Source organism: Plasmodium coatneyi, chromosome 14 (assembly GCF_001680005.1).
Source record: "Plasmodium coatneyi strain Hackeri chromosome 14, complete sequence".
NCBI classification, from domain to species: domain Eukaryota; phylum Apicomplexa; class Aconoidasida; order Haemosporida; family Plasmodiidae; genus Plasmodium; species Plasmodium coatneyi.
The window spans coordinates 1,631,980-1,649,633 of NC_033569.1; the positions used below are offsets into that span (position 1 = coordinate 1,631,980).

General features: G+C 41.4%; 2 protein-coding genes across 2 annotated transcripts; one reads left to right on the forward strand and one right to left on the reverse strand.

Annotated features, from left to right (window-relative positions):
* Positions 1 to 4,063: 4,063 nt before the first annotated feature.
* On the forward strand, positions 4,064 to 6,884 carry PCOAH_00054740 (Uncharacterized protein; the record flags this gene model as incomplete). Its single annotated transcript, XM_020062254.1, has 7 exons — positions 4,064 to 4,208; positions 5,071 to 5,169; positions 5,469 to 5,554; positions 5,757 to 5,833; positions 6,000 to 6,051; positions 6,186 to 6,252; positions 6,634 to 6,884. The coding sequence occupies 7 exons, from the start codon at positions 4,064 to 4,066 to the stop codon at positions 6,882 to 6,884; spliced, it is 777 nt and encodes a 258-aa protein (XP_019917824.1).
* A 962-nt stretch (positions 6,885 to 7,846) lies between these two features.
* Positions 7,847 to 16,024, reverse strand: PCOAH_00054750 (Uncharacterized protein; the record flags this gene model as incomplete). Its single annotated transcript, XM_020062255.1, has 1 exon — positions 7,847 to 16,024. The coding sequence occupies one exon, from the start codon at positions 16,022 to 16,024 to the stop codon at positions 7,847 to 7,849; it is 8,178 nt and encodes a 2,725-aa protein (XP_019917542.1).
* Positions 16,025 to 17,654: the final 1,630 nt, after the last annotated feature.

The window sequence follows — 17,654 nt, forward strand, 5'->3', positions numbered from 1 at the left end:
AACGCAAACATAGCAGTGCATTTTTAGTACCACAAAAATTACAACAAAAAAAAGGCAAAATAAATGTGGCAAGATAAACTTGGTGACCCGTGCGTAATAGCATACGAGAAGAAACACACTCCCTATAACGTATGCATCGCGAAGTGCCTGCCATAATGTCATATAGGTAATAGAGCATGGGGAAATTCACACACATAATGGGACATGGGAAAAAACTAAAGCGCAACAACGCACAAAAAAGGCAGTAACATGTTTGTAAAAATGTCACAAACATAACACCACATGCATGAGAAACTGTGCACAAGAATACGCGAACACAATAACAAGTATATCATAGCACCTACGAAATCGCATTTGCACAACCACACCTACGGATGAAGAAAAACAAACAGCATGACGTCTAAAATCGAAACAAATTAATCCCCAATGATTAATCACACAAATAGACTATTTTGCGAACAAATGTCGGTACGAATTAATTTTTTTTTCCTGAGCGTATTCTCCGCTCAGTGCGTTCCTTCTGTATAGACTGTACAAATAAATAATTTTTTTTTTTCTTTCACCTCATGTATATACACATCCGTGAAATTCTTGATGAGCATATTTAAACTTGACTTTTCTGTGCATTTTATTTTCCGTAGAAATGCATGTCTGGATAAACATAAACATTACATATTAATCCGTGTTCACGTATTTTTCTCGAGTGAAGAGTGCTCAAATGAACACATTTATGCGCCATAAAAAAAAAGAAAAATGCTTATTGAAACTGAGTTATAAATACATATATATAAATCTTCTCAAATGAGAGCTAATGAAGGTATGCGTTTCTTTTTTTCGATTGCCATGTCTGCCCATTTGCTCATGTACTTGTAAGAAAATGTACGCGAAAATGGGATGCTATCCAAGTGTATGCTTCTGCGACTGTTGTAAAATTGAAATATACGTTACACGTGTGTGGTTGCATATGCATACAGAGGGATGTACCTTTGTACATATGTGGACACAGGGATATTCACGTGTACATATGCATGTACCCAGTTAGGTAAGTGTGCGGCTACGCATGGTATCTGTGGAAGGCGCATCTTGCCACTTGCACATGTTTCACAAGCGTAAGGCAGCATATGTATGAGGATACATAACCCCGCCGCGATGTATGAATGAGGGTATATAACTCAGCCCCATGCACCAACATACAAGAACAATTAAGAATACAACTGCGCGAACAAGCAAAATACACGTCTCTCTTTTTTTTCTCTTTTTGCGTATGCAGGAATGTGCCTATTCAAAGGTAAGGCATACGCACTTATATGTGCACTAAAATTTCTAAGCACCAACTTAAGGGCATAAAATATCCTCCATTATGTCTCCTAAGTATCCCGCTTAGGTGTGCTGCTTAAGAATGTCGCTTAAAAATGCCGCTTAACTATGATAATTAATTATGCTACATAACTACGCTACTTAAAAATACCGTTTTATTTTTTGCCGAAATGAACAGAAACGATTTTGTAGCAGTTTAGTGAGCTCCGTGTTGAATAAATGAAGTCGCGCATTTCCGTCTTAAAAAATATTATTCACTTTTCTATTCAGTTCTGTATTTTCCATTGTGCGAATTTGCATGTACGGTATGCAAAATGTATCTCTGTATCCTCTCTTCGCGTTCATTATGGCTTTATTTTTTTTTTTTCTCTCTTTCGAGGACTACACTTGCGTTTTATAAAAACAGCAATATTTATTTTTACAACCTTTGCTTTTCAAAAACTGCCACCCTTTTTTCAGATTCAGTTGCCTCTGCTTTGACATGGTTAACAGTTACGTATCATTTCGTCCGTTTTTTTTTTTTTTTGTTTTTTCTTTATGACAACACACCAAGTGGACTTCTAATTGTCAAATGTTACGTCCTAAGCTCTGTTTGGAACCAAAACGAAAGAAAACTTAGCGTCTGTAAGTTAGCATTTTAAAGTTCGCCTTTAAAAGTTTAAGCTTAAAAATTCGCACCTTGGCAATATCACTCACTTTTTTCATTTTTTTCTTTTGGAAGGAGGAAATTTACACCAAGGTGTTATACTGCCACTGTTTTGTATTTCCTGCTTTACATAAAGTAAGACGTTAGAAAAAGAATTAAATAAAAAGAAGGCAGATACATACGCCCCCATTGCGTCTGTACCGCTGTACATATGCATTCCTATAGGTGCATTATGCGCGCTTGTGTACTAGCAAGCACTCACATGTAGCATAATTCTGTTGCGCAAGACCCACATTAATCTACGTTAAGTTACTGTTGTTCAGAGTGCATCATGTATATGTTCATGTTCCTATGAGAAGGTACACATAGTATAGTGGGTTATGCGCGCTGTGTAAGTAATTTCAGGCGTGCATAAATGAACAAGATGGAAAAAAACGTACATGCATATGTACGCATACTACTTGTATGTCGTATAAACGTATGTGCTTACTACAGAAGGTTAACCAGTATGATTACGCGCATACAAACATGGCCCGCATGCTTATGTGAATGGAACATGAATAAATAACATACACACACTTAACACAATTGTGTGCACACAAAAAGGTAAAATGAAATACACGCCCATTTGTAAAATAAACAAAAAAAGTTCCTTCACAAAGAGTAATTACTCCTGCAAAGGCGGGGAAAAAATTATCAATGTTTTTTTTTTTTTTTTTAAAGCACTCAAGGGTGCATAATAAATACAAAAAATTAAATTCAATGGAAGTGTTTCGTTTTCCATGCGTGCATTTGTACACAATTTTATGTCATATTTTTGTATATATATTTTTACAAATTTAATAAAAAAAAATTGCTCCCATTGGAAAAATTTTTTAATTCGAATGAGAAGCGATTATGCGAGAAGCACACTGGTACCGTTACTCCAATGTATGGCATGCGGGCATAAAAATGTAGATACGTCAGGGAAAACATGGAACCCTGGATGGGTGTATGTTACAAGGAATGCATCAGTTAAGGAGTATTCTGGTGTACCAATTAATATGCATGGGTTGGAGAAGCATGTTCATTGGCATGCTCTGCGGATGCATACTATTTGGCACTAATTCGGCGACATATGCGCGCATGCGTTTTTTCATAGGCATACACCATAGCTTGCCTCTATGGGCATAAATACACAGGAATACCCATTAAAATAGGAAAAGTGCAGGCCTGGATCCACGAGCATACAAATGCACTGGCGTATATGCACATCCAAAGAAGTGCACACAAACATCCACCTTTAAAGTAGAGTGCGCATACATTTTCATCTGCAAAGAAAGCACAGGCATACCGCTAAGTATCAATGCACAGCGCACACTTATTTTACCCCCCCACTGGAGTGCATTCATAGAAGTGCACTTGTGGGCGTGCATACCTAGGCATACAACGCCGGCGCACCGTGTGGGAATACGGCGTCGGCATACAATCGCACACATTGTATATAGGCGCATGTTCATCCCTGTAGAAATAGAAAAAAACGGGAAAAAAAAAGCGACACAGAAAGGTAAAAATGCACACACCGGAAAAAATGAACAATTGTAGAAAAAAAGAACAAAAGAAATATACAAATGTGAGAAAAAAATACGCCTAAATGTGATGGGGGGAAAAAAAATAATTAAAACATCAATACATTTTGGCATACGGTACCACGCACTCGCTTATGTGAAAAATGGTAAGCACACAAAATAAAATAAACGAAAAAAATTATCTACAAATGAACAACAATGAAACAGTGGGAAAAAAAATTACAAAGAAAAAATTCAAAAGAGGGAGGCGTATTCTTCCAGAATGTAAAAAAAAAAGAAAATTAAACAAATGTTGTAATGAATATTTCGCAAGAGTGCCCATTTGCAAAATAGAACATTCAAACATATATATGTTTATTTATTCTGTAGTTATGATCTTTTAAAAATTTAATTCGAAAAATCGAGGAAAGTTCTACTGTATAATTTGATTTATGTAATTTTTACCTTATTCTATACTGCCGTTTTTTTTTTCCCCCCCGCAACTGTGTTTTTATTTTCCCATGCTTCGTTTAATTTTTTTTTTTAATGGAAAATGGACGGCGAGGAAGGAAGTACAAAATTGAACGTCGTTGGTTTAATATCGGGGGGAAAGGACAGCATACAGAATTTGATTTACTGCTCCAAAAATGGTCATGACATTATCTCATTGGCTCACCTTATACCGTACGAGAATCAAAGTAACCACACTGTTGTGCACGCGTAGATACGTGCGTCGTTGTTGCTGCTTGGTGCGTACGCGAGGCAGTGTATGAGTCGTTCGCACGTAGAAATGTTTTTCTACATGTGGATGGATGTTCCACGCACGTATGCATGCATACGCACGATTGTTCATTTGGTAAACGTGGCTGGGCCTACGTGTAGGCCCCCCGCATATACTAACACATGTGGATGCCACTTCGTACGTGGAGACACGAATGAGCGACTCGCCTTTCTGTTTTCAGACAGGGAACAAGCACCATAAGGAGATGCCCAGAAAAACGCGCAACGTTTTTTTTTACTATGCTTGGTGGCGCATCTTTCCGGCTTCTACTTATAAGCAAACTTCCTCGTCTGGTTTATGTTCTGTTATCTTTTGATGCGGCGCATAAATACACTTTTTTTTTCTCTTAAAAATTGGGTTACACTTCGCTTTTTATGATTACTAACATAGATGAGCATGTATGTTCTTTAAATTTTAACTGTGCGCATTTCTCTTCTTATTTTTATGCGTTACTCTTTCATAATAGCGCTTATTTTTCTTTTGTTTATATTTTTCGTACACTTTTTTGTGGCATTATTGCGATTTTTTTTTTTTTTAATCTCATTCGTTACTTTATTGTTGAAAAAAAAAAGAAGGAGAACGAATTTAAAACTTTTCATCCTTTTTGCTTTGCCGTCCTTTCCTTTTCCTTCCACTTCGCTTCGTTTGCGTAGAACAAAATTTGTTTAAACAGTCGCGCCTTCTTCGCAACATTGCAACACCTACACGTACATGTGAGATATAAATACATTTTCCTTGACTTCCCTTTTTTTGCGTTTGTCTAACGTAACCTTTCGTAGATGAGACTGACAGTTTTATGTACCAGAGCGTTGGATTTGACCTCATTCCTGAAATCGCGAAGTGTATGGAAAAGCCCCTCATTCAGCATCGAATTAAAAGTACGCACGGAAACGCGAACGGAAAAGTGCACGCGAAAGACGAAATAAAAACAAAATAAGCAACTCGTTGTAAAACCTTAACCATGACGATGGCGAGTTCATTTGCGTGCCCCCCACCTTTGCATTCATTTATGCTTATTTCTCATAATTTAAAAAATCCATGCCTTCCTCACAATTTTGTGAAAAAAATTTAAAAAAAGAAAAAAAAAAACTTGAAATTTGCGATATTAAGCGATTTCGAATATTGCAAAAATTATAAAATGTTACTTTAAATATATGCCTGGCATTTGTTCCATCAGGAAAGGCAATAAATGTGGGCTTGGATTATGTGTACAATTCTGATGACGAGGTTGAGGATCTGTATGAGTTGCTACTCAAGGTTAAGGTAAGGGTGCGGGGGTGGATGAATCTTGTGCAGCGTATGTATGGTGCTGCTTTCGTGCGGGTGGCACACATAACATGGGGGAGTGCTGCTCATTGGCTGATCTCACGTACCCTTTTGCATACACATAAAATAATCCGCACAATTTTCTACGTCCATGGGGATGGTTACTCCTTCTTTTATTTTTATTTTTTTTTTTTTGTAGACTAAGTACCCTCACGTAAATGCAGTATCATGCGGGGCGATTCAGTCCAATTATCAGAAAAAGCGCCTGGAGCACGTGTAATGAAATCGATTACATTTTTACAGCGCTCGTTGAGAGCCTTCATACGTATCTTTATAGACACTTGTGCGACAACTTTTTCTCTCTCTAACGTGCATTAACACTGCATTTATTCCGATTTTTTTCCCATTTTCACCTCATTCATTCCTCTTTACCACCGAGCAGATGTGAAAGGTTAAATTTGCAAATTTTGGCCTATTTGTGGGAAAGGGATCAGGTACAAAGGAATTTTATCAAGTGGGAAGAATGGGCGCTGCGGCGTGCGTACACCTGCGTGAAACTCTCCGCTTGATATTTCGTCTCATTTATTTTATTTTGTTTTGCTTTGATTTATTTTTTCTCTCACCGCAGAAAGAACTGCTACAAAATATGATTGAGGGCGGACTGCATGCCATTCTCGTGAAAGTCGCTGCTTACGGTAATGTCTAATGAGGGGAAAAAACAATAAAATTATTTTTTATGCGCATACGATACGTAGTGCGTGGCACGTGCGCGAATATCATAAGGTGAACGCTAAAGGGGCTAACCAACATGGGAAATAGAAAAAAGAAAAACATAATGAAAAAAAAACTAATCAGAGAAAAATGCGGAGAGCCATTTAAGCATAGTAAACGCTCTCGAAATTATTTTACCTTGTGCACTCGTTCGCCGCCGAATTTTGCCCGTTTTCATTGCCTCACCTGTGCACCTACGCTGACATTGACACTGCGACGTTTTCGCCTATGCACTTACGCCATTGCCACTGACACATTTTTTTTTTTTTTTTCCACTACACGCATCCCCCACCAAACGGACCCAGGCTTAACAAAGGAACACGTGGGAAAATCGATAAAAGAAATGTACAGCTATCTCGAAATGATGAATAACAAATACGGCTTGAGCATATGTGGCGAAGGAGGAGAATATGAAACGTGCACTTTGGATTGTTCCCTTTACAAGCACAAAATTGTAATAGAGGAGTATAAAATAATTCAGCACACAGAAGATTCGGTGTGCCCCGTGTTTTTATTTAAGCCTTTGAAGTGGAGACTTGAGAAAAAGAATCTCTAATATTTGATCATCTACTCCCCGCGCTCTGTGCACATATATACACATATGTATTTATCTTTTTATCTATTTATGCATACCTCTTGGGTCACTTCGATAGAGGGGGAACTGTTAACTCTACACACGGATAGGCCCGGAGCGTTCCGCGCACACAGGCTCGACATCCATCATTTGACAAGCGGCGTGTACCCTTTGAAGGCGAACACTTACGCTTCGTGACACAGATATTTTTCCCTTTTTACACACTACGTTATGTCATCCTTTTGCTTACTCTTCCCCCTTCTTATTGCCTTTTTTTTCTCAACTCTAATTCGTATTAAAACAATATTTTTAATTATGTATCTTTGCAAAGGACATTCGCTAGTTATTTAACAAAGGGGGAGGTGATGGAAAAAAAAAAAAAATGCAGCACTTTACAACTGCACACATAGCACAAGCGTATTCCCTTTGATGGGTGTTAAAAAACGGTTTTCTACAGGGGGGCAGTCCCCACGTGAAAAAATGAAGATGGGCATACGTACGTTACCAGGTGGTTGGTACGCAATATGTGTATACCCTGACTCGCCGTACCAGACCACACATACGTATATACATACGTGAGAACTTACAAACGCATAAGAACATTTATGGGCGACCACCTACGCACGGAGACGGAGACCTGTCTGCGAAGTCGTGGGCGACGTTGGCACTGCACAAATATCCATGTGACCTTGGGCACGCATCCACCAAACTGTCATGAAAACATACATGCATAAATGGGCGTATGTAGGTAGTGCATGTCGCCATCCGCACAGACGCATAGTCACACGCATGTGTAAGTGACGGAACGGATGGACGTCAAATAGTGTCCACATGGGGTACTACACAGTAAAAAAAGAGGGAAAAAATTGAAAGAAAGGATGCAAAGCGCGTTAGAAGCGCAACAAAATCAAAGGGAACTCCCCCGTAGCCCCCACGCGAGTCAATCAAAGGGGCAATTTCTGCAAGCTGTAAATGTACAACTCCTGTGCATTCGGAGCGAGCATGTGTAGCAGCTTTCTCTTCTCCAGCAGTTTACTAAATAGCTGAATATAAGGTCTTATTGTGCAAATAGAATTCGCCTCGGAAATTTTGTTGATGTGCTTGTTAATAACATTTTTTATGTCTGGAAAATGTTTTAAAAAATTACTAGAGCAATTTCTTAGGCATTTATTTTTGATATCTGTGAGGATATATTTTGTTGTAATCTTCGAGATCATCAGTTTGTTTTTTTCTTCGTCCATTTGGTTCACAGGGTTGCTTTCGTTTGGGGGTAGTAGGGTTCTTCCTCCATCGCTTTCACTCACCTTGGAATGTCCCTCATTCAACATTTCATTGCCCATTCGAGTATTTAGCAAATAGCCTTCTTGCATAGTTGCCCTTTGAATATCTGCGCCGTTTCTATGATGGTACTTACCGTCAGCATAAAACTGGTTTCCGTAGTTATTGTTATATTCGAAATTGCCACTGTAGCCGTACTGGGTAGTGCCCTTAAGAGGGTCGTTGTTGAGGGAAGTGCATTTTCCCTCTAACGCATCTCGGCCGTCACTGCGGAAGCAATTGTTTTGGTTACTCCCATTGTTACTACTGCTGCTATTGCTACCTGGGAGGAAGTGCCTGCCTTGTGTGGCCATGCCGTTGAGTAAGACGCCACCCTCATTCACTACACCCCTACTGTTATTCCCACCACTACTGACAGGGCCTTCCCTGTTTATATATGGGTTCACAGCATCTTGCACATTGTGGTTATTACGCACGATACTGCTACTGCTGACGTTCATTAGGCCACCTTGATTGTTACTAATGTTGTTGCGATACTGGATAGGGCCACCGCTTAGAAATTTCTCACCGTTCGAGAATGTTGATGCCCCCTCGAGATTGAAATTATTTTCGATCATCTGGGCGGTCCTGCCAAAATAAGGTGCCTCATCCTTTACGTGCATGCCAGCACAACCCTTATCCCCGTTGGTGTTGTTTGAACCACTACCATTTTGCAAACCCGCACAACTGAGTAAATTATTACCGTCTTTCACGTTAGGGTAGTTCTGCACCATGGGGAGTGACGCACCTAATCGGGGCGAATCATTAGGGAAACCACTACGCTTACCATCAATTGGGGGGTTAGAATTTTTCGAGTATGGGCTAGTACCATTATTAGCATATTCACCGGGGGTTATTATTTTCCCTCCGTACGTAGGCCCCGCGTTGGTAAAATGAGGATTACCCTTATGCGTACCCCCACCAGTAACACCAGCTGCAGCATCACCACTGCTGCTCCGTAGGAACAAATTGTGGGCGTTCTGATCTTGCATAGTTTTACTGTTGGTAAAATTTTCACTGTTCGAAAATGAGTTTTTCCCCAAAGAGGCAGCATTCTTACACTGTCCATTGTATAATCCATTGGAACATCCTTTCGTGACTTCTCGTTGTTTCCTCTGCAGCTGTGCATGCAGATGATTGTTAATCACCTGTATGTAAAATTTGCTATTAATTAGGCTACAGTAATAATTGCTGTTTTTTATTCGTTCGTTGCTCAGTTGGTTGTTAATGAGCTTATTATACAATTCGTTCTTTATGAGTTTCTTGTGAAGCTGTGCGTTTATTAGGTAGTCCTTCTTCCGATTTGATTTCTCTACCTTTTCGTTCTTGCCTTGCTGACCCGTTTTGCCGCAAATTACGCTTTGACGCTGTTCCTCCGCTTGGAAATTTTGTGCACTCTCACTGCCGTTCAGACTACCGTTATGAGTGCTATTCAGGGTGTTGCCCAAATAGCCATTCGAGATGCTGTTCACACTTCCGCTAATGCCACCGCCAGAACAGTTCGTTGCCTGACTTTCTTGTTGTTTCAAAAAATGGGGCACGCACACTTTGCCGCTACTACTATATGCATGGCTTGTTTCACCCTTAAGTGTGGATTTGCCAACCAATTCATTTTCCCTGAGCATTTGTGCCTGGTCGTTTGAGCCCTCCACTTTCTGCGGATAAATTACACCCTGATCGTTCTTCCCTGGGGGGGAGCAAACTTGGTTTCTCTCTTCCGGGATGTGCATGTGTTGGGTCTGGCCGTTGCTAAGGTTACCACTACCGGGATGGCCACCACTCAAGGGAGGACCATTTTGATGACTGATCTTTTGGGAAACCTTAATCGGATTAGCCCTACCTAGCGGGCCGTTGCCTGGATCGCCTTTCTGGGCACCAACTCCGTGCGTGTCTGATTCTGCGCTCTCATTTGGGGGGAGCTCCCGAGGGAAATCAACCCCTTGGCAATGCTTACTTTTCCCCTTGGGTTTCTTCCTAATCGAATAGCTTTTTCTACAGGGTTTCTTATCACACATAATTCCCGTAACCTGTACAACTTCGCCCGAAGTATGGTTCTCGCCGCCACAAATTTCGCTCTCTTTGGATTGGGTCCCAGGTTGGGTGACAAGTTGGACCCCGGATTGGCTACCTACCTTGTAAGCAAACACTGGATCCGTGGAAATATACTTGGTGTTCTGCTTTCGACACTTAATGGCTAGCAACCTCGCATTATGAAAACCGTACCTTTTTACAGAGAAATATTTGTGTATCGTTTTACAATTTGACCTCCAGTGAGACACCCACAGTTTTTGTTTTTTGTCATAACTCACGCCTGTGATTTTGGGTAGATCTTTCACCTTCTCGTGCAGTTCCTCCTCATCCTCCTTCTTTTCATTCTCTTCTGCTTTGTCCTTTTTCTGCAGGCCGTTGGAGGTATTGGAAGGAGTGGTGGCGTCGGACGTGATATTCGAGGCGGTAATCACAGTGACGTTGGCAGTGCTCTTCGTCGCTACCCTGGGAGCAGCCTTCCTGCTGCCAGTGCTCCGCCTTTCCTTCTGTGACCTCCTATTTGTACTATTCCCCTTTGAAGACCCTCCTGTATTTGTTGTCTTCCCATCATTTTCAGTGCAACTACTAACAGCATGGTTGAAATTGTTGGCAGCTACATTGGGCATATGTCCCTTCCCCATGTCACACGTAGGTTCATTCGCCCCGTAAAATGGGTTCACATGGCTGCTTATTACATTTGCACTTATCAAGGAATTGGTTAGTCCATTCACCTCCGCATTGTTTACCTTACAGTTGGCTTCGCCTTGACCGTTAAATAATTTTACAGCATTTTCATTTACAGGATTATCGCTCTGGAAATTTTTGCCACTCTCTTGGAAGGCACTCATGACGGTCCCATTTGTGCTTAATGCCCCTTCCGAAGGGATATTAATATTGGGCATCTTAATGGTGGTCACCTGTTGTGCATTTTCGGGGCACGCAAAAGGTGTAGAAGTTCCACCCATTTCTTTGTTAATCAAGGTAGCATTTTCGCACTGGTTCATATTCATCATGTGTTCTCCATCTGTTGACTCCTTCGGAATGCTGTTTCCGATAAAATCATTAATCTGAGTTTCGCACTCCTGGGTTCTGTCCTTGCAGGGATTCCTCTTGGCGTAGCAAGGGGCGTTCACCATGTTGACGCTGTTAACATTGTTAACGCTACTAATATCACCCACGTCCCTGACATTCCTCGCTATAGCCACACACCCAGCAGCGTTAACCCCATTCACAGTGTACCCTTTGGAGTTATCCTCCGTGTCATTTGCACAGTTCGGTGCACGTGAATCGTAACCCCCTTGGAAGGAACTCAACTGGGTAGGAAGGGCCCCCTCGTTTGTGTGAAGCACAGCATTATTATTATCGCTGTTGGGTTTATTGCCACTTACATCTCCACACACAGGGTTGCAAGGAGAATCGCCTAAATTATTGCTTCGGTTGGACGAGCCCTGTATGTTTGACGCGTTAGATGGACACACAACAGCATCTGTACCGTCAGGGCAGTTTACGGAGCAACTGTTAATAAGAACGTAGTTGCTACATTCTTGCGGAACATTGGGGGCACTAAGCATACTGACTTCCCCACCAGCGTTGCCATCTCTGCTGCTAAATAACCTCTCATCGTGTGTAGGTAAGCCCATATTATAAACCCCATTGTTGGCGTATGTACTAATATTACCTACCTCCCTTCCGTTGTTACTGCCGCCGCACATAAGATCACACTGCACAACAACGTCGTTCTGTGTTCGCATTTTTTCCTCTTCCTTCGTCTTGCTATTGTTCATAACAGAGGCACTACTATTACTATTACCATTACTGTTACTGCTACGGTATGGTAACATGTCTCCTGCATCTGAGGGTCCTCCCCCACAGGCAAACAACTCACTAGGAACACAATTTACGTAACCCTGATAGGCTTTGTTTACATTCCCTTTATTGTCAAACCCTCCTTGTAATGTAACATCCATCATAGGTGGATTCGAATCCCCATTTACGGTACCATAATGGTTTGGCAATTCTCCGGAGGTACCTATCCTGGGGAACGCACTCACCTGGCTGGAAATACCATTCATGAAAGCACATTCGTCTGATACGCTGCTAGGTCCTCCTTCCTGTAGAGGCCTAGGGTGCAGCTGCTGCTCTTCCTGTGGGTGCCCACTACTATTGCTGCTTCCCACAGTGCTAGTGCTGCTACTGCTGATGACTTTGCTCTTCCCATGACTCACTTTTTCCCCATCTGCTCTACTCACATAGAGGAAGCAATTCTCAATTTTTTTTTTCTCCTCTAAATTTTCGCACTCAAGAGGAAAATTCTCATGATGTTTTTCCTCACACCCACTAGTATAACTGTCAATCGTAATTTTCTTGAGGCTTTTTTTTTTCTTACTATCGTGCCTCTCGTGTAATATAGTGCAGCTCAATGGATAGGTGGAATTTTTTTTTTTCTTTTTTTCCCCCCCCTCCATTTGGTTTGCTGCACTAAGTTGTGTTAGCGCGTATTTCATAGCGCTCCTCTCACTGTGAATGCTTTTGTTATTCACGAAATGTGGCGCACCCTTGGAAGGGAACAAAATATCTAATATTTTTTTTTTTTTTTTTTCCAGCTCGGTGGCTAACTGTACTTCGAGCGACTTCCGGGGGGAATGGGATCCGCACAACGTGAGCAAATTGCACATGTTTTTCATTCCGTGCGTTTTACTCTTTTTGCAATTGATACTAACGCATGTATCACCCGGGACGTGGTTCCCACTTTTCTCCGTCGACATCCCCATGGGTATCCTCTTCGCAGTAGCCAATCCGTCATTTCGCATTTTCGGTTGACTCTTTACTTCCCTACTTTCGCCTTCACTACCGTGCATCTGCACATTAGGATAGAGTGTATCCACCGCTATGTTCTTGATATGACTCGTTACACCCTTTCCCTTACCAGTTTGGTGACACATTTCTGTGTGCTTGTTGCTTCTTCCCAATTCTTCCTTCGGGGGACGCCCATCGAAGTTGCCCATACTGGAGTAGTTCCGATTAGTTGGCCTGGTCAGTGCCTGTCTCTGTTTGATCGAATTGGCCACCCCTATTACACACTTTTTTTCCTGACCTCCCCCTTGGATGCGCCTTGATAGACTACTTTTACATGCACCTTTCGTGTTATAATTCGTGCTCATACTGATGAGTTCGTTCCACTGGTTTGTGCTGACTTGACTAGTGGTGCAACTCGGCTGGGAAATGCGTGTTGCTTTGCCGCACTGCCTGTTGACGTGGCTGGCCTCACCACTAACACTGCCACTGTTCATGTGCACTTCACCGAAGGGACCGTCTAAATTATAATTTAAACTCATTTGTTTATTAACCGTACATGCACTAACTGTACGAATGTTATTTGCCTGGTTGGGTGGTTTGCCCCTCACCTGATCCATGCCTATACTCCTATTACTATCGATGGCCAGATGACATGATTTATTTGCACTCCCATTCTTCTCGACTTGGTTAAGAGGAATGTGTTCTATTCTGCTACAAAGCATATCACTGTCCTGTTTATCGTACCTATTTGGAAGAGAAATTTGTTCCCTCTGACAGTCTTGGCTGAGACGATATGCATTGACTACCGGTGCAGATATGTTACTGTGACTGTCACCCCCGTTGCAGATACGTTGCTTCAAACTAATGTTTTGATTATGACTTTGACCCTGCCTTACGTCCACATGCTGACGCTCAAGTTTAATGACATTGTTATTGTTGTGAGTGCCCACACATGGACGCTCCTGCAAATCGGGCTGAGTGTCCCTTCTCATAATGTCATTTCCAACTGTAGGGTGAAATTCCATTTGGTCCCAAAGGGCGGCTTTCCCTGAGGTAGGCACATTTGAATACTTCATCGAAAATGGGGCGCCCTTCATTTTGGCCTCACTTTTTGCCTTTCCATGTTCATATGGGGTATTCCAATCTACGTAGTTGTTATCAAATTGGGTGAAGCTGCAGGGGGGCTTACTCGAGTTGCCATTATAAGGACTTCCTTGCGATGTAGTGTGGACCCCTCCGCCGGTTCTACCATTGTAGCACATGTTGGTGTCTGAAGTAAGCACATCGTTCGAAGGATTCACTTCATAGCTACGAAACATTTCATACCTCTCAGCAAGTTGCCACGTTTTACTACCATCGGGGGAGTTCCTCTGGGCAAAATCGTTCTTCCCATTCGCCATTCGACAGATGCTACTCAGGTTAAACTCCCCTCCGTTGTCATTCGCGTTGATGCAATTTACATTTTGAAAATTGGCATTCATATGGTGATCCCCCAGATTGGTGGCTATACCTATAGGCTCCATCTTCTTATCCTCCCGTCCGCAAAGCATACCTTTGTTCTCATTCAACACGCACTGATTTATTATGCTCACACTCTCCACGAAATTATTGCTAATCAGATTATTGCTAATTAGGTTGTTGTTGATTACGTTATTGTTAATTATGTTATTGCTAATTATGTTGTTTATTATGTTATTGTTTATTATATTGTTGTTGATGATGTTATTGTACGTTATATTTTTTTTAAGTAAATCCTTCATTTCGTGGCAACCATACTTTACGGAAGAAGAATTACCTGACTCGTTCAACACATTTAGTGAAGAAGACAGTTCATTCGGCGCAGTGGAATAACTTTTAGGGGAGAGTAAATCCACATTTGGAATTATCTTCTGGTGTGCATCATAATTAGCATTGTCTGCCAAGTAGGAATTGTTCCTCTGTTTTGTGCAATTATTTCCATAGGTAACCTCACTAAGAGATTTGTGCCCTGCAAAAGAGAGCGAACTAAATTCACCCGAGGTGTTATTCCCTTCCTCACAGTACATTTGTCCCGTTTGGTACACTCCATTTGAGGGCACAGCAAAGGGGTAGTTCGGATCCCTTTCATATGCGTTAAGTAGACAATTTTGGGGAAAAATATTATCCTGAATCTCTTTATTGCCATAACTTTTGACGTCATGGAACGTCAGGTGGTTCCCCCCGTCGTTCGCACTAATGGGGTAGTTGCGCTCATCCTGTGTAAATCCATTTGGAGGGTTCTCTCCACTTGTAGGACTTCCACCAGATGAATGGTTCATAAAAGGGGGCATGCCACAGGTGGTACCTCCACGGGTAGTAAAATTTGTGTGGCTACTATCCGTTACAGCATTCACCATGTTGATATTCTTCTTTTTCCTACACTGTGTAAAGTGCTCCACATGGTTGGTGTATGTATCTTTATACGCATCGTACTTTGCAAAAGCGGCACCCCTCTCAGATTTGTTAACTTCACTCATCCCATAGGTCATCCTATTTTGAGGATGCACATATGGACGCTTATTTCGGTTTGCCTCCACTTTGTTGTGCACCTGGTTGTGGTAAATCTGGTCAGGTCCATCGTGCATGTGGTTCACACTGGGCTTAATACAATCATTTGGGCCACCTGGCCCAGTTAATCCTTTAGGTCCGTTTGGCCCATTTTGCCCGTTCGACTCACTTGACCCGTTTAACCCACTTGGCCCGTTTAACCCGTTTAACCCACTTGGCCCATTTAACCCACTTGGCCCATTTAACCCACTTGGCCCGTTTAACCCGTTTGGCCCGTTTCGTACACTGCCGCCACGCAATAAATTGCAGATGTTACTATACATTTGCACGTTTCTATCGCTGCAGTGTTGGTAATTATTCTTCACGCTTTGCTCACTGTACCTGTTATTCACCTCTTCATTTTGCGTGCAAATCAACTTTTTGTGTTTTATGGATACCTGGCAGTTTACGCTCATCTTTCCGCAACTGTATGGTGTGTTCATACTGTCCACTGCCGCGCTTTTCGTGGAATACCGTTAGGGGCGAAAAAAATTGGAGCGCATGGGCATATGTGCGCTTGTGCGTGCACATGAAGATCTGCGCGCATGTACATATACGGGTGGTCCTCGTATATCCCCGTGCATGCACCCATATATGGCTGCATGCGCTGAAGTTAGCTCTGGCGTTCGTTGAATGGGGCTTTTAATTTAAAAAAAAAAAAGAAAGCTGGGTAGAAGGGGGGACAGAAAATTTGCAAAAAATTAGCTAAAAATTAGCCCTATTTTGCCATTGTTTCGGCGAATTATCACCAAATTATGAGCAAACTATACCAGCATCATGTTAGCGAAAAACGCGAGAAAGGATTTTCCTTCCCCCGTTCCACCTCCCCTTCTAAATGCAACAAGCGAAAATCATTCACAATGTAAACTCAATTCCTTTTTACCTCTAATATTTTGCGAACACATCATCACTGGTTAACATCAGGCAAAAAAAAAAAGGGGTGTGTAAAGGGCATTCCGCGCACCCATTAGACGCCAAAGGGGGGGAAAAAAAAACTGATCAATGTGAAGATAATCAGAACGAATTATCGTTAAGCAAAACGAATTAGAATGAAACAAAAACATGAATCACTTTTATTGGGATCGAATTGTATGCTATAAAAAAAAAAAAAAAACTGATAAGATGGTATGAGAGGAAAATTTTCTTTCCCTTCCAGTGTTCGCCAAACTTGAAGTCAAGTCCATCATTACTATGTTGGGCTTCATCAGGAAGAGATGAATGAGCCAATTTTTTGTGATTAACAATGTTGGGCAAAAAAAGAGTTAGGTGAAATAGACATTAAGCTATCGTTACTGTGTTATCCTTATTGATATCGTTATGTTATGCGCACTGTTAATGTTCACAGCGCAGTATCGCACAGTTGTGAGTGGTGTACCAGCTGGTGGCCAAGGAAAGAGGCGAATTACCACACATACACACACACGCACATATACAATCGCAAGCAACCAATGTCAGTATAGCTAAACACATTTACAATCCGAATGAAATTACCAGTAATGGATAATTGTACAGAAAAAAAAAAAAAAAAAAAAAAAAAAAAAAAAAACAGGACAAATATTGCATCCCTATGGAAGAACAAAAAAATGTGTTAATAACAGGGTATGTTAATATAGCATATAATGTATATGTGTGACGAGGGGGGAGGAAAACACATCACAATAATGGGCGTATGAAATATGCTACGACGTTAATATTATCAGTATGGTTACACATCGTGCATAGTCGTACAAGCCCATTAGTACATACGTTGATACGGCCATGCGAACATGTTCCCTTACATGTGTGTGTTTGTAAACTTAGAATAACACTGTAAAACAAATTGCACTTTTCTAATAATGCTCCCCTCATGCATGTGATGGAGTAAAAAAAAAAAAAAAAAGGAGGTGTAATTGGTATTTCCCACCAAAATGATAGGGTACCAACTGTGAAGAGTCATTCGCTTAGAAAAAAATCCTAAGACGATTTAAATGGCTTGCATTTTGTGAATATTGTTTCTTTTTCTATTCAAGGGGTACTATGCCCTTTCAGGAATGTATCCCTTTGGTG